A 24,020-nucleotide genomic window follows, 5' to 3' on the forward strand; every position below is an offset into this window, starting at 1 on the left:
AAAAAAAAAAAAAATCTGAAGCCAAAAACTCACGGCTCTCTGTGCTTGTGTAGTCCATGCTTACAAACTAGGAGGCATATTTCTGCCCTTTAAGTACAAGGATGCACAATCCGCTTGTCTCAAGAAAGATTTAAAACATATATCCAGGCATCATGAGCAGATAAATGTTTCAATGCAATATCTGTATCCAAGATTGCTTCATGCTCACTTGCTCCAAGTGCAACAGCAGCTAAAGTGCAAGTAAGCTGAAAGGAAAGATGCAGAGAGAAGAGAAAGGCAAAGGTGTTTCCAGCTGGGGTTAAAATAAGGGCCAGGTTAGGGTTAGGATAAGGGATAATGGCATTTAACTCTGATGGTAAAGGTTAAGCTAAGAGACCAGAAAATGCAATATGCCAATGAAATATTTTCACCACTGTAGTAAGACCAGCTCTTCTCTGTGCTCGGAGTTTTATGGTCTGGATGAATGCACATACACAACATCCTATTCTGATACAACAGGAAGCCAAGCAGGATGCACTCAGTTGTGTAAAATGCAATTCCATAATACCACACATCAGCATTAACAGCAGGAAGCCTTGAACACCACAAGCCTTTATAGTATTATTATTTTTTCATCAATCAGCCTCATCAGACTCACCTCAGTGAATCCCCTCCATGCTGCCCTGAAATCATGTGTGTGAATGCTCTCGCTCACACACACACACACACACACACACACACACACGCACACACACACACACCCTTAATTCGATTGCATCTACCAATCAAAAAGCTTAAATAGCAGTACACTGAATGGAGCAGACAGGTCTGATCACTTTACACACAGAGTTCAGGACAGCTGGGTTAAAAGAGGATCCACCAACACTTTCATAGTTCCTTTATGTTCTCTGCATGGTATATCACTTTCTTGCTTTCCATCCTTCTTGTTTATCATACTCCGTTTTCACACTTCACTCTTGCTCACACAAGTCTTGCCTGCATCACATGTCATGCTCCTGAACACAAAGACGCAGTCTGTGTTCAAGCAGGTCTGAACAGGCTCCAACAGCTCCCCAGTCTCTTTTTTCCCAGATGAAGAACACGTACGGTGCCCCATTCATTCCCAGATTTTCTTTTCATCCCTGTTGCTTTCCAGAACGTATAGGAACACTTGGCAAGCACCACCCACCCACCCACCCACCCTGCACCCTCAAAACTCTTATTTTCTCCCATGATAGCTTTGAGCTACATTGTGTGAGGAATGCAAAGAGTCTTTGGCAACCAAAAAAAATGCAAATTAACTATGCATTAAAGACTGTCAAGCTAAATCTGGACATTCCTGGATTAAAAAAAAAAAAACTACGTTGTCACAAAAGAAAAAATAATGTACTGAGGCAAATGGAGGAAATGGAAAAATGTGGCTCTTCTTACTTTTCCACCAGCATAATATATCACTTTGGAGAAAGAGAAATCCAGTCGGTTGGAAGAGAGTGTAGCAGCAGAGAGAAATGCTTTTTGAGGTGTTACCTCTGACACCTTGCCCCATTCAGTGCGAACCTCACCTGTCCACTGTTCTTGTGATAACTTCAATGCATATGGACACCTGCTCAGATGGTGCAAAAAATAAAAAAAATAAAGTGAATCCATAACTAATGGTTTCTGAAGCATAAAAAACCAAGATGCTCACCAACTGAGCACTTCACACTTTTCTCTAGTCCTTTCCATCTGTGCCCAGAGTGAGGTGTTCCTTCAGTGCAGTAATGTTTCAGTAATGCAATGAAACACTCATGGTTGCACTATATTTATGCACCCCCAGCACAAGCCAAGTAGAATAAAATATGTATTTCAAACATATTTTATTTACATCTAGAGCAGCAAAATGAAATCCCTTTGTCGTCACACTGGATTCACATATTTTCTCACACAATAGATCTTTCAAAGGATATCTCATAAAAAAACATGATATGCCTGTCATCATCTAGTGACAGTGCTTCAGAAACCAGAAGGACTTATAGACAAGGAGGCTCGAGCACATCGATATTGGAATGATTTTTGCTGAAGCCACACTCTCAAGTCTTTTCAAAGAACAGGTGTCAAGACAAGTGGCCTTGAATATCCAAACTCAAGGCTAACTGAACCATTTCAAACTGAAATAAAAATTCACTCAGTCTCACTATTTCTGCCTACCCCGTGTGTCTGATGAATACAGAGGTCCGTTTGAAACGATTTCCGTGAGGCAAGAGCCATCGAAAAAAAAAAAAAAAGAAACAGTGTCAACTCTTTCAGGATTCAAAAGACTTATGAAGCCCAATTTAGCTTTGAAACATAAGGACATTTTAATACGAAAACCCTAAACTGCTTCATGCATGCTCAATCGGACGGCCACCGCGAGATGAAAGGGCCATGCAGATGAGCACACTAGTCTGCAACACCATAGGTATCTCTATCTGTAGGACCGCGAGGAAGGAGACATGGACAGTGAATGTCAATGAAGAGCAGATGATAAACAAAATTCTCTGAAGTGCAGCCCTCTTTTTATGCAGGCTGAGAGAAGTTGAAAGAGTGATGACTGCCTGCTGCAAAAACTTTTCCCAGCTTTAAATAAGGTTCTCTCCAGGTAGTAAAACTCCCTGCACAAAGCAGTTATGTTTTGACGCCAGTGTGAACTTTGCCATGTGCATGAGCAGCCTACATCACCTCATATCCTCAGGGTAGAAATGAGTGAATCATGCATTGTTGAAATGAAAATCATTTTTTCAGTAGTTGATGCAAAATTAAATCCTTTCTCCCAGACTTTTTCCATTAAAACAATTATTGCCAGTTCAGAACTATACACTGCTCACACACCGAGCCAACCATCACATCACAGCAAAATTAAATAAATACTGTTCAGAACTAAGTCAAAATAGTAGAAGTAATTTGTTTGTTATGATTTGTGTGCTGCAGTGGAAACAAATCTCCTCCAGGTCATTTAGTGAACATTACATTCCAGTTTCCTGCCAAAACACAAGGATCACAAGCATCATTACTGTGTAATTGTGCTCAGGACTGTAAATATCAAGAATCCAAGCCCTGTAGAACAAAAGGCCTGCAGAAGAATTCAGGTTTGGCTGCCTAGTGGTGTATAGTTTATTAATGATTTGATTTTAAAACCCTCCAAGTTACACATGATGCAAATGTGCATGGTTCCTAACTTTGACAGGTTAGATTGATGAGTCCTGAGTGTTTAGTCTACTTGACTGGTGTAAAGAATATCTTCTGATGTGCAATTTAACATGATAAGCACCACATCTGAAAAACAGCTACTGATTACTGCATCACTTTGGTGAAATCTGGAGAACGTGTCAGATTCAGTCTCAGGAGACTCTGACGTATATTTGAAGTAAAACCCATATACAACTGCAGACACGGGCTACAATTTATGCCACTCACATACAAGCAGATATTTCAGAGCAGATGGTAGAACGACATCTATAAAAGACAAAACACTCAAGCTGATTAACATGTCATGCTAGCAGCCAAATTCTCACTGAAGCCACGATTCTATCCTTTGGGTCCAGAGTGAAAATGAGAGCATTTAAGGAAAATCTCTGAGGTCGTGTGGAAAGCCTTGAGCAATGAAGAATCATCACTGATGTGTTGGATGGCTCAAACATACTGGGAGATGCATTATCTAACAGTTGTGAATAGAGGTTCATCTTGCAGAAGAGCTGAGGTGTGGGATGGGGGAACAGTGGGCCTGAAAACACAGAGGAGTAGAGCAAGTTGGGGAAGTCTTTTTGCTCAATGTTTATCTTCATCTGCTGACTGCAGCACTCAATTATCACTCTCATTAGAACACACTAATTGCACCAGCTAGAGCATAGAAACAGAAACAGGCTGAAAATGGTCTCAGTTCAATTGGACAGTACACTTTAATTTGGAATTCTAACTGCAACTTCATTGTAGTGAAGAAAATGTCCCCTGGCATTTGGACTCTTTTTAAACACTCTGGCGCAGGCACTGTAACAAACTCCACCTAATCTAAAAACACTTCACATATTTTTGCACTACAACACAGCTGAACAATTCATTCACATCATTCCATCCACGCGTAATTAGTATTCACTGTGTGTACCTCCTTAACAGGTACATCATGTACACACCTCACTCCACTGCTCTGTCCTGACTCCTTTCATAACAAGTCATAACATTATCTGTTTGATGCTACAGCCGATTTCTGGCCTTGTTGCTGAAAGATTTAGATATTTTATAAAAGAAAGATCATTGCATGTGGCATCATAGTGAATGAGTGGTTAGCACTGTTGCCTCACAGCAAGAAGGTTCCTGGTTTGAAACCCATCAGGGGCCTTTCTGTGTGGAGTCTGCATGTTCTCCCTGTGCTTGTGTGGGTTTTCTCCAGGTACTCTGGTTTCCTCCCACAGTCCAAAAACATGTATGTCAGGTTGATTGGTGACTCTAAATTGCCCATAGGAGTGAGTGTGAGTGTGTGAGGTTGTTTGTCTCTATGTGGCCCTGTGATGGACTGGGGACCTGTCCAGGGTGGACCCCTGCCTTTCACCCAAAGAGAGCTGGGATAGGCTCCAGCTGATCCCTGGGACCCTAAATAGGAATAAGTGGATATAGATGATGGATGGATGGATCATTGCATGTGGTTCTAGAACACAATGTTTACATTAACCTTTCACATGGTGACCACATAAAAACATTAAAACCTTAAAAGGCTACAGTCCTTTGACCACTGTGGTGACTTTCTGGGGTAAACTGATCACTCACTGGGTTTCAGTGTAATAATATCAACATGCGACAGTAAGAAGCACAAAAATGTAACTTTGAACTTACAATCAGACTAAAGCTCACATTAAAACATGACATCACACAGCAACATTACAGAAACAGACAGAGACAATGAAACACATGGGTGCACATTCCCACGCACACGTACAAACACAAAGAAACACACACTAGACAGTGTGGTGTCTGGAGACCAGAGATAGGGCTGTCTCCATCAGCCTCTCCACCTACCCAGAGGACCTAATCAGTCAGTGAATACACATAAAATGGAGGCTGTCATCTACCTGCAGCCCAACAGACTCCTGTCGACACTTTTCTCCTCCTGCCGTCCTCTAGACATAAAAAAAAACAAACAGATGGATCTTTCCCTACTGCTCCATCTTCAACCAAGATTTCCCGCAACATATTTTCTCAATCGTTGCATTTGTGAGTCCTGTTTCTGTCTCCTTTACAACCTCATCTTTTGCAGCCAGATATATCAGCTCAGTTTTTTTTTCTTTGCTCTTTTTTTTTTAAACAGCATTTTAGTTCTTTTCCTTTTTCATTACTTGTGCTCCAGGGTAGCTGAATGTTTTCATTTTTCAGCCCAACATATGATTAATGCACCTCAGTGGAAGTGCAGGGTCTCTCTTCTCTGCTTTATCTGCAGCCTCTCCCATCTTGTCGCTTCCATCGCTCCACACTTGTGCCAGCTGACAGATGGAAATCAGGATGATGGAACACCACTGTGACCCTGACCCTGCTTCCGGGTCAGAGCCATTCGTCATGGCAACGACCCCAACACTCAGCAGCAAGGTAGCACCTAATTGGTCATAAGAGGGTAGTGTCTGCACCTGGACATGTGCACACCTGCATGGACAATACCTGCAGCAAGGTGCATATTGCAAAAATAAAAACTAAGTTTAGAAATTTGGCATTTTGGGGACATTTTTTCAAATTTTCCATTCACACTGAAGCAACAAAATTATTAGTGAAAGTCCATTTCCCTTTTCTTTTAACTGACAAACAACAAAATGTGTATGACAGCAATCATTTAAAAGGAAGCTCTGACAGTTAAACCTCCATTCAGTCCTCTCCTGTTTTCCATGATCATTTATGTGTCTTGTTACCAAAACTTATTTGCCCTTAAGTGTTTGTGTTGTCAGACAACTAAGCAGGGATTATTTAGTGCCTTGTTCACAGCTGATAAATGGGACCTCAAGTTCAAGTTGAGCACGAAATACAATGATGTTGCAGTGGGATGGTTGATCTAATCACTGGTTTGTCTGGTGTTTGACTAGGATGTCTAGTGTGTGTGGAACAATCTTTACTATGACCATGTAAAATGCCAACTAACTGTAGACAGTAAGTGAAAGCAGGACAAGAAAAGATTTGCTCTTTTTAAATTAGCCAGCTTGGTGTGGACATAGTCAAGACTTACATGCACACACTTGCAAACCAAAGATAAAATTTTTAGGGGGAAAACAATGACATGGTCAATGTATTTCTTTCTTGGGGTTCCGCTGAGAATGAGGGAGATGTTTTTTGTTGTTTTTGAGATTTATTACTGTTTGCTTGCCATTTCAGCGCTTTATGACTTGGGTGCAGCCACTGTGGAACTGCAAAATGGGTGAGTGCAAGAGTGTGTGTGGTGTATGCCAGTGGGCGTGTTGGAGCAGTAGAGAGGTGGAGGGCTGAGAGGACAATAAAGAGAAAATAGAGGGCTGTGAAAGGCAGTAAAGAATCTAAAAAGAAAAGACGGGGTTGAATCAGTAAGAGGAAGGAGAAAGAGAAATGAAAGAGAGTGGTGGTAATAGTAGAAGTACTAGCAGTTAATACTAATATTAGTAGTAGAAGTGGTAGTATTGATTGACAACATTTAAAATTTTTAATGTGATTTGATTTCAATTGTTAATTTTAAGCAAAAATGGCAAAATGTGCTGGAAATGTGATTTTCTTCGTCATCCAGAATTGCAAACTGTTTGTTGAACAAACACGTTGGTTGGACGTGAGGATTTTGGGCATATTCACTATTTTCTAACATTTTATCGACCTAGAAATCAGTCAGTTAATCAATAAAATAATCACCGATTTACTTATGAGAATAATTATTGGTTGCAGGTATAGTAGTTTACTGTGCTAATGCAGGGTGTCATGGTGTAGCTGCACCAAAGAAAACTGATTATTAGCAGAAGTCAAGTCCAGCAGAGAACTGAACCTGAAAAATGACACGTCTAAAGTCAACATTTGATTCTGTAATTGTTGTTGCTGCGTTATACTGTATATATTATTGTGAAGCTTTGGATGTAGTTTGTGTTATTAAAGAAAGATCAGAAAAATGTAGTTAGTAAAAAAAGAAGTTTAGTTGCTCTGATGCCACATTGTAAAAACCTGTACAAGTACAGTACAAATCCAAGAAATCAAGATTTGTTGCTCATGGTGCACAAGGATGACTGCTCAGATATAAAAGTAGGGGCTCCCCAGGCCAGCTACAGGAGCAGGAGGGTTAAAGTGCAGGAGATAAAGTGCATGTAAGAGCAAGTCACAAATATGGCCAGAACATAAAAAACCCAGAACTCAAAGGATACGAGGTGTGACACAAATGGGATCGAAGGAACATTTGAAAAACCTTTTAATATAACACAATGTAATTTTGACTGTAATGAACACAACTGATATAACACAGACCAATTTAGGAACATGGATAAAAGTGAACGTGTTGCACTGAATATTATTAAGTCCATGATGGTAAAAATTTAATGAACAGATTACATTTAGCTAGCAAAGATATTACACAATATACAGTTGTGCTCATACGTTTACATATCCTTGGTACAATTTGAGAAATCCTGGCCATTTTTAAAAGACATAAAAGATCGTGCAGAAAACGTTTCTTTAAAAGTTGTCATTATGATTTTAAAAAGGCAGACACATGTTCTTTCTTTATGTCCAGTTATATTTTCCAAAAAAAAGTGGGCAATATTTCTCAAATTGTAGCAGAGGTGTCTAATTTTATGAGCACAACTGTAAACATGAGTCTGTCAAAGCAGGAAAACCTAATTGAATAATTAATAATAATTCATCTCTTTAAAGATTTAAGAGTGCCTGATCTTTAATAAATTAGTGTTCTGCAACTGTTTAGAAGTTGTGTTGAAATAATATCCAACTAAACACTGTAAATAATAACTGTGTGGGACATTAGACTACATCTGTATTCACGTTTGTACGATTTTCTTCATCGGATTCGCCAAAAGACACATCCGATTAGTGAGGCTGAACATTTAGTCCTGCTACAGCAGCCACGCATAAAGTATTTACCAAAAACCTTCAAGCTCAGTGCATGATGTTTTATCCCAACTCGTCTTCATCCATTCAAGACTTGACATCCATTATATTCCATTATATGGTGCCAAATCATAATATTTCACAATATGTAATTATGTAGACATCCACAATATGTAGACGCCAACGAATTAATCAGCTGTTTGCTCAATAAAGGGTCTCCAACAATACCATAAAGGACTGCAGTGCAACAGTGACGCAAGCTTTTTTCAAATTCTCAAAGTGTCATATCCTTCAGGGTGCAAACCCCCCCCCCCCCCCCCCCAAACAGACTGACATACATCAAAAAAAGGGATTAAAGAAACCGCCTGCACCCCTATATCCTTCAAAGGGTATCCAACTCTATCAGAGGAAGAACACGCTTCAATCTGAGTCGACACACATGACACATCAAGTGTTTGGTTTATAATTTCTACTGCTCTGGGGAGGGAGAAATTCGATTCGAGTGAATTATGATATCAAAATAAAGGGACTTTGGGTATGTTCACAGTAGCCAATAGGTGAAAGAGACGAGGAGGCACAGAAATAGAAGAAATCTAAAACAAAAAGCAGATATATTTAACATATGAAGGGGTCACAAAGGATAAAGAGACTGCAAGATGGGGGAAGAGTGAGAGAGAAAGGGCAAAATGAATTCTGTTTTCAACATTTGGGGGTTTCCATGTTAAGCAGTGGTGAGGTGGGGCTCACCTCAAGCAATTCTTACGGAGGGCTGAGCTCAAACCATGCCAGTGGGAGGAGAGATGGCTGTGTGGGGGAATCAGCAGACAGTTAAGATGAGATTTCTCATTACCGGCGTCTCGCTCTGCGTCCTGGCTATCACTGCTGTACACAGATCGCTCTCTGCCTCAAAATTTCTCTCCCCCTTCTTTTCTTTTCAGAGAGTTTAATGTGCACTGATAACCAATAGATGCCCCCACCCCCCTGTGCTTCTTCTAAGTCTGCTTGTGTTTCTGTAAGACCTGACTGTGCTGGATGACAAAGCAAGAGCAAAGAGGAAACAAGGCAGAGAAAGGCGTCACCATGTGCATGGGGATATGACTTCACAGATGGGTGAACCCGAAGATATTCTGGTTACCCATAATGTGACAAAAGGAAGCCAAGGCTCATATTTGAGAACCTGCAACCACCTAGATTTGTCATTTAGCAAAATAATACACAAAATAACTTTCTATCCATTACTTATTGTCAGTCAGTAAATAAGCCTGCTTCTATCTCTATAAACAAGAAGCATAACCATCATCACAGGAAAACAAAAATGAAAAGTAATTCTGTCCCTATGATGTGGAATATCTGAACATGCCTTACAGTGATTACACCTACTAGGAGTGCAGCATGATCCCTGTACATGAGGTGTTTCCTCGAGAAGAATTAGCTGCACGTCTCTTAGCAATCAATCCCAGATATTAGCCCAGTATTTGTCAGATATGCTCCCTGCCATGCCAGCCATCCGTGACTCATTCTGTCATTACATCTGAGAGGTCACGCCCACTCCGGCCCCCGCCTGCACCATCATTCCTGGATCTGATGGCAGCCTAATGGCCTGCTCTTGCTACAGTGCAATTAACCTTTTTATTGGCCACCTGCCAGCCCGGCCGACATTCATCGGTGGTTACGCATGTGTGGAAGTGGAACCATGAATGCAATGACAATGTGTTGAAGACTTGTGTGAATCTGCATAGTGGCTGCTAAAGCTTTCGCATTTAAAAAGTTTGTCAAGCGTGTCAGGGTGTTTGCTTGTGTGTCTGTGTCTGTAATAGCTGACAGAGTTCACCTGCTCGCTTCTCCAAGTCATCATGGATGACTGAGGTAGAAGCCACTGACTGTGAGGCTGTCTGACAGCAAAACAACCGTGGCACAGGAATTAAACAAGTCCCCTCTGCATTAGATGTCAGTGCAGCTGAAGTGACAGGTATTGATGAAGTGCACAGATCAACTATCTACTGTCCAGCTATGTTTGAAAAAGGTGGAGATGCAGGGGCACCGCTATTTACTCATTTCACACATAAACAAATACATTAAAATATTCCTGCACTTTCTATTTCCTGCACTGTACACTGACAATTAACCTGTTGTTAATTAAGATCAGGACAGTTGCCATGGTAACCAGGGTCAGGCCGAGTGAAAACAAGCTACACACTATCTACCGTTACATCAAAGCTAAGATCATTTGCGTAAAGGTTGAAAATGTCAAAGACACATGGCAGCACAACATAAAGTGTATTTTCTGTGCATCAGATAGAGATCAATATGTCCTTCTCTGCTGCTGTTGGAGTAAAGTGGCTATGACCAGAATAAATACAGTAGTAGATATATTTTTTAACCTTAGATTTCAATCTCCTCTTCAAGTCTTTTAGATGATATACTGCAGTTTAAAAATGTGTCATCTCTTTAAAGTTTCCTCAAAACTGCTGAAAGACATCAGTTAAACACTTAGACCTTTCACGTGGTCATTTGCCGTGTGAAGCACTGTGACAATACTGTACGCTTCTATGTTTTGTCAAGAAAATTAGTATTTGAGATATCATACTGCACAAGCAGTTACACAACTAAATGAGGAAGGAAAAATCTCCTCAATCTCTCCAATGGTAATACACTGCCTCATTAACTTGTAATTCAAAAGCCTGTGAAAAGAAACAGAATCACTGTCAGACAGTAACTTCACACAGGCGCTCGGTATCCAAGAGGCTTATACTCTACTATCCCATTGTCAACAAGAGGCCTCTCTCGAGCATCTTAAAATCTGGCAAAGCATTGCTGAGCAGAAAGCACACAGCGAAAGCATTCTGTGGCTCCTCCTGCTGCAAATTGAATTTCGGGGCACGGCTTGACTCAAAACACTTAATAATCCCATGTCACTTGCTGTTCTCACACTGAACAAGGTCACATTGTAGGACTGGTAATGGAAAAAAGACACTTTTGCAAGTATTTATCCAGTAAGGCAATGCGCTCAGGTTCCAGTGAGGTGAGGGAGCTTATAAAAGAGAAAGTACAAATGGCTAAGCAAGTCAAGGACAAAAAACAATCAACACGGGAAAGCAACTAGGGATGCAAACTTTAACCAATTTCCTTAAAGGATAACCATCCATTTACCACCAGTGGTTGGTTATTTGTGTAATTCAGTGAGTTTTTAATCAAGATTAAATCATTTTCTACCAATGGTGTGACCTACATTTGCCACAATATCAGAGTAAATTAGGAATTTAAAAAAACAACTTAAGTAAATTCTGAAATTAAGTTCCTCCTGTGTTATGTGAACATAGGCAGGACAAGGGCAAACAAATTTATATTAAACTGGAATGATACAAAAAATACTTAAAACTGCAGAACCAGACAAAACGTCCAAGTATAATCTGTGACTATCAAATAACGAGAAACACACAGTGGACTTCATACCTTAATCTACACGATCAGAGTGACATTCACTGCAGCCAACACTGCAGGAAGCACCTGCTGAGTTGGGTTGATGTTTCTGGGACTGGAAGTTTGTTGAGGTCACCAGCAATTACTCAACAGTGTTTTCATTTATTTATGTTTTATTTATACACATCTATATGGTCCTTAAGAGAAGTTCAGAGTGAGGTGGCACCAGTGAAGTGTTGGCGTATGATGAGTGTAAAATGGCTTTGCTGGTGGCCTGATTTCAGCTCTAACCAAACTTTGGGGGAAATTTTGAATTGTCAAAAGAGTTTATGACAGATTACAATTCCAACAATGTTTTTAACCACTGTGTTTATGGAGAAAAGAATCTCAGTACTGAATCCAGTGGCTCTTACCTGCTACAGAGAGGCGGGCTGTGCGGCTGGAGATCGACCCCAGGTTATCGATAGTGGCAACGCACTGATAGGTGCCCTCGTCAGGCTTATTATGCTTGGAGTGGACCACGTGGGTGAAGAACAGCGTGCCATCGGGTAGAATGTGTCGTCTCTCATCTGAAACCAGGCTCATGAAGGTGCCGTCTTTCTTCCACTCTATGCGTGCCGGTGTGGCTGTGTCGCTGTGGGCCGAGCAGTTGAGCATTGCCGGGTTGCCCCGGATCGACAGCGTGTCCTGGGGCTCCACTGTGAACCAGAAGGGGTTGAAGGGCTGCGCTGCTGAACCTAGAGGGTGAAAGAGGAGAACAGAGATCTTAGCTGGGTGCTCTACACAGAAGCTATGTAATATTTTGGAAAATGGACCACCTTAGCCATGAAGAAATTCTTTTTAATGTCAAACAACTGATCGGTTCCATGGTCACTGCCACTTACGCCAAGGTTGACATTATTATTTAATTGTAATACCAGCTTGTGTCTGCTTTCCACTACTGGAATTTGACTGTAATCTGATGCCCTGCTGCAGATGCTGTCATCTGGAAAGGTTCATGACTTGTTGTGATTACTAAATATACCACTGAGCCAAGTGGATGTAACTCCTCTGTAAAATACATTTAACAGAACATTTTGTTTCTATTTGTTCTGCAGCAGAGGATTCAAGAGATTCTTACTGTGACTTCTAGGCTGCTTTTTTTGGTACAACCACATGACAAGTGACTACAAAATCACATTCTCGAGATGTCATCAACTTCAATGGCACTTTTTAAAACTCACTCATACAAAATGTTCTGGTGGATGAAATGAAAGGACACTACAGGACTCCAAACGCCCTAAACACTCAATGAAATGTTCCCAAAGCAAAAAAATCTTTTTGTTCATTCTATCTTTTCAGCCACTGTGCCTCAGTCTAATCCCAGAGACTCCAAGAGCCTTTTCATTTTGAAACCACAGGCCCCACTGGAATTGGACAAGAGGAACTGACAAATTTAACCCAGTCTAGCCTCCCTGGCAAGTTAATATCACGTCTTGCTTGATTATAAGTAGAAAGCGCAGTGAAGGAGTAAACACGGTTGCCATTTCCTTTCCTCAAGCATAAATGGTAACATCACACTGACATGGATGGTGCCAAAGTCAGAGTAAGTGCAATCCCTATGCATTTGTCCTCATCTATTATTCAAGCGCTCCCACCCTAAGAGTCACATAGTGGTGCTGTTTAGATAAATAACACCAATTATCAGTTCTGCAGGGATGGGTGAGAGCTAGAAAAATAATTAAGAGGGTATGAAGGTATTTTAATAATGCAACGAATGAAGTGAAATAAGGGGCTGAATGTTAAATGCAGTTTAAAATATGCCCGCTCTCTTCCAAGAAAATGGCAAGTCCCCAGGGGAGCGGAAGAGCGGAAAGAGAGAAAAAAAGAAGACGGAGAAGGAGGGAGAAAGAGAGATGCTATGTCAATGGTTCAGCTATTTAACTACTAGAAGGTAATTTCTCTACCTTGCAGCGCCAAGTCCCTGGTGTGAGATCCAAAGACAGAAGCAATGTAATGTGTGGCCCATTACAGTGGCAATAAGGCTGCTTGTCCTCAGTGCACTTAGTTCTCTTAAAAGCACAATTAGAGCAAAATGCTGCAGAAAATGACTGAATGGATTTGATATTTTCCACTTTCACATTATAAAATAAATGTAAGACAACATGACATTCCAACTAAGCTGTGCAATCATCTTCACATTAATTCGACTAGAATAGAGAAAGGAGAAAGAGCGCCCTCGTTCTGTCTCAAAGGCCGTGCTGGCTGACTGATCAAGGCCAGACAGATTAACAAGGTCCCTTCACCAAAGACAAAAAAAATTAGAATCTAATACCTCTTCTATTGGTTGACATTTATAGTGTATCCTCGCATGGCTGCTATTGTTCTCAACTAAATCAGATTTTACTACAAGTAATATGCAGCTACAGACTGGAAGCAAGTAAAGCACCATTTCAGGATATCAAACTTTATTAGATCTGCAGATGCAAAGACAGCACAAGTGCTGAAATATACAATATTTTATTTTGAAAAACCCTTCAGGCAGAAGTGGAGGTGGGACTCAAGTAAATAAACAACAGTAAGAAATAAAATACACCACATTTTTAACTATAATTCCTTGCGAGTGGTTTTAAATTAGCCTGAAGTAAGCAGCTGATTTCAGGATCAATGGAGCCCAGTGTACATATTGGGTGACAAATATATTTTACTGGTGGTGTACGTGACAGATGGAGAGAGACCAGAGTGGAACAGCAGTGGGGGGAATTTGTCACTCTTGCAGACCAGAGGCAACATGGCATGCTTAATCATCTCTGCTTGATGCTGCTGTAACAGCAGGTGGGTGAGTTGGGCAGAGCTTCCAGGCCCAAGTCTGGCTCCTTTCCTGTCAAAAGACCATCTCTCAGCCACTCTCTATTTAAGGAGAAACCTGAATGAGCTTGCGGCATCCCATTAGAGCCCAAACAGCCGCCTTTAGCAGCTTTTTATTCCCATTGTAGGAGAACTAGCGAAAGGCCTAGCTTCAACTCTATACAGTTGGACAAAATGGCGAACCATCTGCTTTCTGTGGTAGATGTAATATCCACTGTCAGCAAAGCAGGGAAGGGGAAGAAACTGGGGAGTGCGAGAGGTTGATGGTAGCCTAAAGGTCTGGACTGTTCTCAGCAACACTTTCTTTTAGAAACTCCTAAAGAAACTAGATGAGCTCAGAGTAGATTTCTATAAACCCCTCACCATCCTGAATACACGCTGAACCTCTCCCCTCTGGACAGTGCTACTGAACGCTGTATGCCAAAACAAGGACACTTTCTTCCTCCATGCTATATCACTGTGATGAAGTTATAATGATAATTAATTAATAAAGCAAACACCCCCCAGTGTAATATTGTCCACAGTGCAATCACTGTAAATTTGCAAATATTGTTACTATAATAGGCCCTGTGATGGACTGGTGACCTGAGCTGGGATAGGCTCCAGCAGATCCCTGTGACCCTGGTTAGGAATAAGTGGGTATAGATAATGGATGGATGGATTATAACATCCTGTATCACCGTCCCTTAAACACTTAATGCCACCAGTGGTAGTCAAAGTGTAGACAGATAAGCGCACACACACACACCTGCAAACAACAAAGCAAAACTAAAGTAGTGACCAAAGTCCAAACTGATAACACAGGAAAGTGGGACGGTGTAATCAATGTCGTTCCTACTACATGAAGCCTAAACAAATATTTTGGGGAAAATCCAAATCGAAAAAAAGAAAATTTTAAATGGTTGACTTTTTTTGTGTTTCTCCTTTTAACAAAACTAATTCACCCTTGAACCCAAGCTTGGATACAAGGTATAGACAATGTGCACAGCCCAGTTATCAATACAAGCCTCCAAACTTCCACTACGCAAAACAAAGTCAGAGGAAGCTGAAATATGACGTGTGATGTTGTAGCCCACAAATTCAATATGCATGTTTAATAGTCAAAACTCTCTCTCATGTGAAGGCTAAGATAAGCCGGCCAGCCCAATGAACCCAGGAGTCAAAACATCTGACCAAGAAGCAAAAATCTTTAAAGACAAGAAAACTAAAAGACAAGTTTCAGCTTCCATGTCAAAGCCTAGAAAAGATGATTTCTGATAACTAAAAAGTTGAAGACCTGGGAAAAAATTCTGAAAAAGAAAAAGTTCTACAGAACGAGCTGTGCTCTTTGACGGAAAAGTCTACAGAGCGTATGTTCCCATACATCATCAAAGTGCAGAGAAAATATCTAACAAACCTTGCTGAACCAGAACATAATTAAAAGAAAATGAGATGACTTTTAGAACAATATAGTATTCTGCCCCATATTTATGTCTTGATCCAACAGAAATATACCTGGATCCAGCTGAATGTTTTACTACATAACACAGGGTCCCAGCAGATTAAATTTCTTCCTTAAACGCTTCTTCTAGGTGCAATGGAAACACACACATATCTATGGCAGAATTTATTAGTGGTTAAACACTCACACCTTTAATAACAAAGCTGTAGAGTTAAAGGATGGAGGTGTCAGAAGCCACACTTGCAGCATGCAAACCCATTCAGGCCCCCGGTGCAGGAGCCCCCGTTCATCTTTTAAAAATAGGAACCTCCACACACTGAGCAACTGGTGAGAATGAGGGAGCAGAGAGCAAGAGGCTGCCAAATGAGGTTGTCTGCTTGAAAAGTAGAGGCTTTTAGGTCTGTCCCAAATCCACTTTGCCCAGCAGTCATAAAAGGTTTGGGAGCCCGGCTTAAGGTGATGCCCTGATATGCTGCTGCCTTAGTCTCAGATGACAGAAACAAAATGGAAATATGGAGCTGGTGCTAGAGTTCCAATCTTGAGCCAGCACTAAAACGAAGTTTTGAGACGCTATAGAGCTTACTGTCAAGGTAAGGTGTATTTGAATTGAGGTAATGTGTTCACAGACTATTGACTATAGATCTTTTTGCTTAAGGGTTTGGAAAGCATCAATTCTAGAGCGGCCAGTAAACTCACTTTTGCGAAAAAGGATCAATTTCTGTTTGAGTACCAGCCCATCGACAGTTTACTATCACTGCAGTATATTACACAGCCTCTCAATGTTAGGTCCAATATCCAAGAAAAGGCACTAAAAGATGAGTGGGCAAGGGACTGCTCTCCACAAAAGACCCCCTGTTCTCGCCTATTCTACCACTGGCCCAGCAGGAAGCCTCCTCCCTCATTGACCCACCATTTGAGAGCAGCCGTATTGACTACTCTCCTTATTGAGCCACTCTTGAGACAGAGCAGACCGCTCTCAAAAACAGTCACATTTTCAACAATAGAGGCCCTTGTATGGCTTGGATTTAGGGATAAGTACATCCTGAAAAATAAACACACATGATAGGCATTTATGACCACTGGAAAATGATAATTACATAATTATACAAGTAGGAATAGTATTCCATGCTCTTTGCTTTGTGTCTCTGAGCTCTAAGGTCTTTATAAGGAAGCATCAGGATAGAAATACAAAATCATTAACAGCAACCTCTAACTCAGATAAAGACAGAGGTGGGGGGTGGGCACTTTATAATGAACCTGAGCACTTCACTCACAAAGCTGCTGCCTCTCTTGTTATTTCCATCCCTCCACTGTCTGTCCTTCCAGCCTCAGCGTCAGGGTTGCTTTAATGACACTAATGGAAACTGTAGTCTCCGCTTCCCTCCCACACATTCTCGCTTTTCTCCTTCATCGTTATACTTCAATTCTGTGCCCCTATCTGTGCAAAATCCTTTATCTTCCCATCTCTCCAAACCCCTTTTTAAAAGCCCATCTGTCACCAAGAAACACCTCAGGGAAATAACAATGGTCTTGAGACCTAATATGGAGCGAGCTGGAGCTAACTTGTTTTATTTGAGGTATGTATCTATTTAGGGGGAAAAAAGAAACGGGTATTTTTTTTTCTAATCAAAGAACAAGTACTGAGGTCCCCTCAAGGGTTCTGTTATAGAGTGGTTTCAAGTTAATGCGGCGAAGTTTTTTCCTTTCATTTTGTTAAAATTGACATTTAGGCACTTGAAATGAGTCCGAGAAGTGAGGATTTGAGTAGAAACAGCTATTTCATTAGAAGGAAAAAAAACTAAAAAGGAGCGCGGGGCAGATTCATTAACATAGATCAGTGTTTTTAATGCAATAAAAGACATTTATCTCATAAAATGAGTCTTTGAGTATTGGTGTTCACAAGTCTCAGAAAAAGCAAAACGTCAAGCTTGAGGATAAACATTAAAGACAAACTCAAGGCAAAGAGTCACAGTGAGAAAGTGAAGTAAAGAAGCGACTGGGTGACTTTCCAATTTATAGGAGAACTCTGCCAGAGTTAGATTGGCCACTCAAGTATTCTCTGAGGAGTTGATGCCAGAAACAATGCCTGCCTGGCATGCCTGAGAGAAATAGCTGTGATCAGAGATACCAGAAGCCACTGATTCTTATACTCACAGTGTGTCCCGCAGTAGGTGTTGACATGACGGGCTGAGGCCAAACCTTAAAGGGATGGACAAAATGACTGGGGTGCCCAGTGCAAACTGGCTGTCCTTGGCTGGCATCCACTCAACTGGCAGATTAAATGAGGAAAAGATCCAAAATTTTCAACTCACAGTTCTCTGTCATCCTGTCGGTTCACTGCCATTCTAAAACTCCAGAGGCCTGGAGAAAACATGACAGGGTCACAGGCAAAGCTGGGTCACTGCAACAACATCAGCTTTGGCTGCACCGAACACAGCCAGAAAACTCAAAAATGCCTCTCTTTTTAAATCAGATAAGGAAAGGATCCTATTCAAATAATTTGCTGGTTAACAGGATTAGCACATGCTTAGAGTGCAAGAGTGTGGCAAAATGTCAAATCTACAACCATGACCAACGTCCAGGCTCTGATGGAGGGATTTTTATTCTGACCCTGTGTTAAGGCTTTGCATTCTTTATTTAGCAAAGGTGAAAATACACTGTATAACAATAACTGATGACTACCTAATCCCTCTGTCCTAACAACCACGCAGACTGACTGTTGTGCAGTAAGAGACAACCTAAGACCACACTGAGATTTCACTGTAAAATCAACTCCAGAACCATAAGTCTGAACAGTAAACAGGTCAGTATGTCAGCTTAAAACATACTTTACGCCGCACATTAGTAGCTGTGTATTTCAAAAGGTCAAAAGCCTTGGCTTGTAGATTACAATCAGTGACTGTGCAGCTTTTGGTGAACTATACTAAGACTGTAGTATACTAAGACTCAAGTCAAAGTCAAACTCACTAATTTCTTTAAAAAAACAAAAAAAACCAAAACAAACTCTTTCCATTTAGTTCAAAGAGCATCCTAAATTATGGGCAAACAAATGACTCCTCTGAAAAGTAGGAAAATAGCCCCCCAGTGGGTGATTTCTGCTTTGCACTCATTAGTGCAGCATTAATTTTTCATCAATGTTTATAACAATTACATTTGGAACCCATATTTCTGAAATATACATATCCAGTACATGCAAACAAAGTGTAATAAATCTCCACCATTAATAATGAAATTAGCAACATGTCGAATACATAACTCCTAATTAAACTTGACCCCACAAATTGGGCTAAGACAGGATCAGTATTAAACATACTCTTTAAACTAGGGGAATCCAACCCTGCTCTGTGACGCCCACTGCCCTGCTTGGTTTCCAACTATCCCTGCCCTACCCACCGTTGATTACCTGGATCAGGTGTGTTCAGTCAGTCAGAAGCTGGAAGATACCAATTCTCTTTGTCTTCCCCTACTCCACCCTCATCTGACATGGTATCTTCCAGCTGTTGATTGACTGATAGGTGGAAAACAAGCTGAGCAGTGGACCTTAAGGAGCTGGTTTAAACTGCATCCCTGCATTTGTCCTCCTCAGTAAATATAAAATAAAAAAATAAAAATAAAGGTCACCAAAACGTTTCACATTTATAAACTCCAGGAGAGAAAAATCACACTGACTAATTTATTTCATTACAAATACACAGACACACCAAAGGAGAGAAATAACACTTGAAGAATTGAATGTAAGACATTGCTGCCAACAGATAAGTGTGTTTGAGAGGGAGACAGAGATCTGGGAGGGATTGAGACAGGGAAACCTCTCTCACCTCCCCTGGTTGTGATAATTAACCAGCACTGATTGAGGCTTGAATTCCCCATCTTATCAGCCTCCCCATGGGCTCACGGTGAAGGATTGGCCCACTGAGACGACAGCAACACAGACAAGCATACTGTGAGTGCTGGTTTAGTCATGGTGCGAGGATACAGTGTGAGAAGACGTCAAAAACACCACCTCATGGTGAATAATTGGAAAGCAAAATAGCAAGAAACAGCATGTTTCTTGGGCTAAATGGGTACCCACAGAGCAGTCAGAGTAAAGGTTAAAACCATCACTTAATGTCAGCATTTGAGACTGGACTAACCTTTCTGGTTGTTGGAAAAAGTCTGCTAAAAGTCTCACTATCGCTGCAGTTTCTGAGTGAAACTGCTCTTTAAAAGTATCTCTCAAGAAAAAACATCAAGTGCTGAGACAAACTACACACTACTGCCAAAAAACAAGACACAGTCCTACTGTATTTCTATTTCAACCATTGGCTTGTAGCCATTAAAGATGGAGAGTGAGAATACATCACATCCTTTTTGACTCAAAAGAGAGAAATCTGTAGGAGATGTACCCAAATCTATATATGATACAGCAATAAAATTCTGTGAAGTCCTGCACCATGCAGGAACAAGTTATCTGATATGGTTGGAAAATCAGTGAACTGTGGGCAAACATGGACAGGAAGTAGTCAACATACTGGGCTGAATAAGTTGAGTTCCCCTTTTTTCCATGAACAACAACAGATGAGATAGTCATCTGAGGCAGGAAAGCACATTCATCTTACCACCCAGCAGCTCCACCTCGTCCCCACTAACCTTGATCCTAAAGAAAATCATGTGGCTGTAATTAGATATCCTATAGATTTTTTAATGAAACATAATATTGCATTCTCTTGCCCCTGGTTTTTTGCTATCAAGCTCACTCACACAAACACACAGACACACAGAAGAAAGAAAATCAATATAATCCAGTATTGCCTTGCAAAGTCAAACACCCAACAATTTATCAGCATTGGATTTCAAAGTCTGGGCCACTGCTTATTTTGTCCTTGACTGCTGTCATTTTTTTCATTTGTGTGCAATCACAGAAGACCAGAAAGGAAAATAATGCGTACAGTACAATCTCCCCATACAGACTGGCAATAGTTAAGTGCAGGTTTTGATCAAAAACCACAAATAGTGCTATACACATTGGACAAGTCTGCTGGAGGTCACATCCAATCATTCAGCTGATCACACTCTGGTTCAGGCTTCTTTGTGCGGTCAAGTGTGGCCAATCTGCCTCTGATAAGCTGGATGCCAATTACGAACCCCAGACACAAAAACATTTCAAACTATCTCAATTTCTCCCCTCGCAAAGATAAGCATCTGCACGAAGGTCCCGCTAATTACAATAAGAAAGCTGAGTCCTTGTCACCCACTTTGAAATTCCCAGTAAACATTTACAGGCTATTACACTCAGCTATTATTGCCATTTTAACATAAATGATTATTTTCCACTGGAAAAGGGGCCCAGAGCATTAACATGGTGTTCAGTTAGTGTCCTCACCATCACAAATGACCCAACAGTTTCCTTCTGTTTAATAATCCCACCCATCTGTCTGTAACCTACAACACATTAACTACTCCTGAAAACACACACACACACACACACACACACACACACACACACACACACACACACACACACACACACACACACACACACACACATTCTCATTCTTCGCTCTTTTTTGTTCTTTTCAGACTGACCTGTTTGCAGCTCTGGTGATAAAAGAGCAGCCAGTCACTGTGTGTTCACTGTGATTTGGAGGAAACCATTTAACACTGGAGCATGGGAGAGATCAAAGCCCTCAAGCCAATACTGGAAGGGAGACTCAATTACTATTCTGCCTGAAACTGGATGTTACCTTAAAATAACTCTGGACAAACTATCCAGGGCAACGTGGAGAAGTGGGGGTTCAGGGGGCAATGCTATCTGAAGTCAGTTCAGTAATAATGGTAAAGTTAATCATGGTTTCAGGGGTTAAGTGTTTGCACCATGGGCACAGTGAGATTATGAAACGAAGAGGCATAAAGGGAGGTCTCTTAGACATTATTACTATAGGGTACAAAATGCCAAGCACCCTGAAGATATCTTGAAGATATCTTTTATTTTGAAAAGATGCACATTATTTATAACAAGAATCACCTCTCACTTTTTGAGCTGCAGAATAACACAGATTAAATACTATTAAATCTGAGAAAACACATTTCTGACCAAGCTTCATGTTGCTAAGACAGCAAAATAGATTAGAAGACATTACTAAGGTAGGTAGGTATGTACGGCTGAGCTGCAACATACGTAAAGTCTGCCTAATATCTGAGTCAAGACAAGAATTTGCAAGGAGTTATCCGTCCTGATGCAACCCATTGATCCACTTTCCTCCTTTCATACATTTATTTTCATTTTGCGCCTTTATTCCAACCAGCTTTTCTCTTTTTCACACTCCACAATCAAGTGTGACTGCCAGTCTCTAAAGCTAAATTTAGACATGGGAACATGTGTTTGGTGACAGTTGCATAGTCGTTGCATTTGTACTTGTGTAAACGTTCTGGGTGGGGGCACCCAAACAACATAACACAGAAAAAGTAGAAGGTACGAAACGGAAATCAGCGATTACAATTTAGATGTGAAAACAAGCAGGAAATCAAGTGCAATATCATATGAGGAATAAATGTTTATATTTCCTCATTTCATCAGCAAATCTCAACTTTAGCTGCTCCATGTTGTCACTGGGATGCACCTTCATCTTCTCCCGCCTTCCAGCAGCAGGTCAGATCAACCAATCAGCACGAAGGACATGCAGCTCCGCACAATGCGTACCTGAGATTGAAAAGTGTCCGACACCATCGGGCATACACTTACCCATAAACCCTTTTGCTGTGTAAGTATGCATCACCACCTACACAAAACTGTGGAAAAGCCTGCAGCATGCAACTACAAAGAAGAGCGTGGAGGACGTTGGGACATGCGAGAGGTCAAGTATGGCATAGATGTCACCCATTAAATGAAGCATCACATTACAACAAAACGATATTCTTGTCATCAGAGACTACGTTTCCCATGAATACATGTATGTGACCTGTGCTGTTACCCATTTTACACTGCAGCACGACTGGCTCTATCTTTGTTTTTCCCTCCCAGCAGAGGCTGAACACTCATTACTGACGGAGCTTATCTCTGCTCTCAGTCCTGTCGGCTTGGACAGCAGGAGCTGCTCAGGCTGTTGTGGATGCTAATGTGGATCATATTGCAAGTGAAAAAGAGGTGCAGTGATGTAGCAACAAGACAGAGTAATAGGGTTTTTGTTGTGCAGTCAAGACATTGAGGGGAAAAAAACAATCCAGCAGGACAGAGCAAGGTGAACATCATTCACTGTGTTAGTGTGTGCATCTCAAAACAGAAGCAAAAAATGGCCTCATTTGTTTACAAAGGGAATTATGTTGATGTGGCCTCAATCAGCCCTCACTTAGAAAAGGGCACAATGAAAAAAGGAGACTCATGTTCCACTGGCCACAAAAGGACAGAGTGAGTGAATCCCATTTCTCATTCTCATTTTTGCAACAGTGTCAATATTTACACAATACAGTGCACGTATTTCTTAATGGTGTATAGTGGACCAGTGGTTAGCCTTGTTGCCTCACAGCAAGAAGGTTCTGGGTTTGACCCCAGGGCCTTTCTGTCTGTGTGAGTTTTAGCTCTGAGTAGGGTTATTCTGGAGCTCAATATTCATTTGAGACGTGTACAATAGTTTTGTTACTGTTCTGCCAAAGAAACTAGTTTCAGTGACTTAGCTGTACGAGATGTAGACGTATTTAAAGTTTAATGTTATTGTTTGTTTATTTGAGTGTGTCTGAAGAGCTTTGAATGAAAACAACAAAGCCATTTACTTGCTGTCTTGGTGGTGGCTCATTTGTCTGCAGCAATTATACCATTTTATCAGAATCAATTCTGGCAGTGCTCAACTGGCAAAACGGTGCTATCTGTGCAAATGCTGGTGCATCTCAGAGCCAGCGAGTTAGATGAATCCCATTTCCTGCACACCAACGGACTCTATCTTGGCTTCATTGTGTGATGTGATCATGTGCCTGTGTGTTTGTGGATAACCAACCACAAAGCAAGAGATTTAGCCCATCAAAAGCAGTCCCCCCCCCCCGGGTCAACCCTCCCACCTTTCTGTCTGTATCTGTCTGTCCCTCTCACAATAAAAACACAGGAAGCAGAGACCCTGACACAGACTTGTCCTGTGGCAGATTTGATCAGAGTGCAGCTGAAATTTTTCTCTTATCTGTCAGCCAAGGTGTGTAAACAGTCAACCGCCGAGCATGACCGGCTTGTGTGCAAGTGTTTACAGAGTATCACACGCAGACGCAATCTCTTCCAGAGCGCTCTGGTTTGAGTTACCCCCCACCAGTGCTC

General features: G+C 41.1%; 1 protein-coding gene across 7 annotated transcripts in view; it reads right to left on the reverse strand.

Annotated features, from left to right (window-relative positions):
* Nucleotides 1-24,020, reverse strand: part of neo1a (neogenin 1a) — a 135,687-nt gene that overhangs the window by 72,183 nt on the left and 39,484 nt on the right. For all 7 annotated transcript variants that reach the window (XM_026320099.1, XM_026320098.1, XM_026320097.1 and 4 more), the window contains exon 2: nucleotides 11,871-12,194. In XM_026320099.1, coding sequence (XP_026175884.1) covers nucleotides 11,871-12,194 — 324 coding nt within the window. The remainder of the gene's footprint in view (nucleotides 1-11,870; nucleotides 12,195-24,020) is intronic.

This window comes from Mastacembelus armatus, chromosome 3 (assembly GCF_900324485.2).
Source record: "Mastacembelus armatus chromosome 3, fMasArm1.2, whole genome shotgun sequence".
Lineage (NCBI taxonomy): Eukaryota > Metazoa > Chordata > Actinopteri > Synbranchiformes > Mastacembelidae > Mastacembelus > Mastacembelus armatus.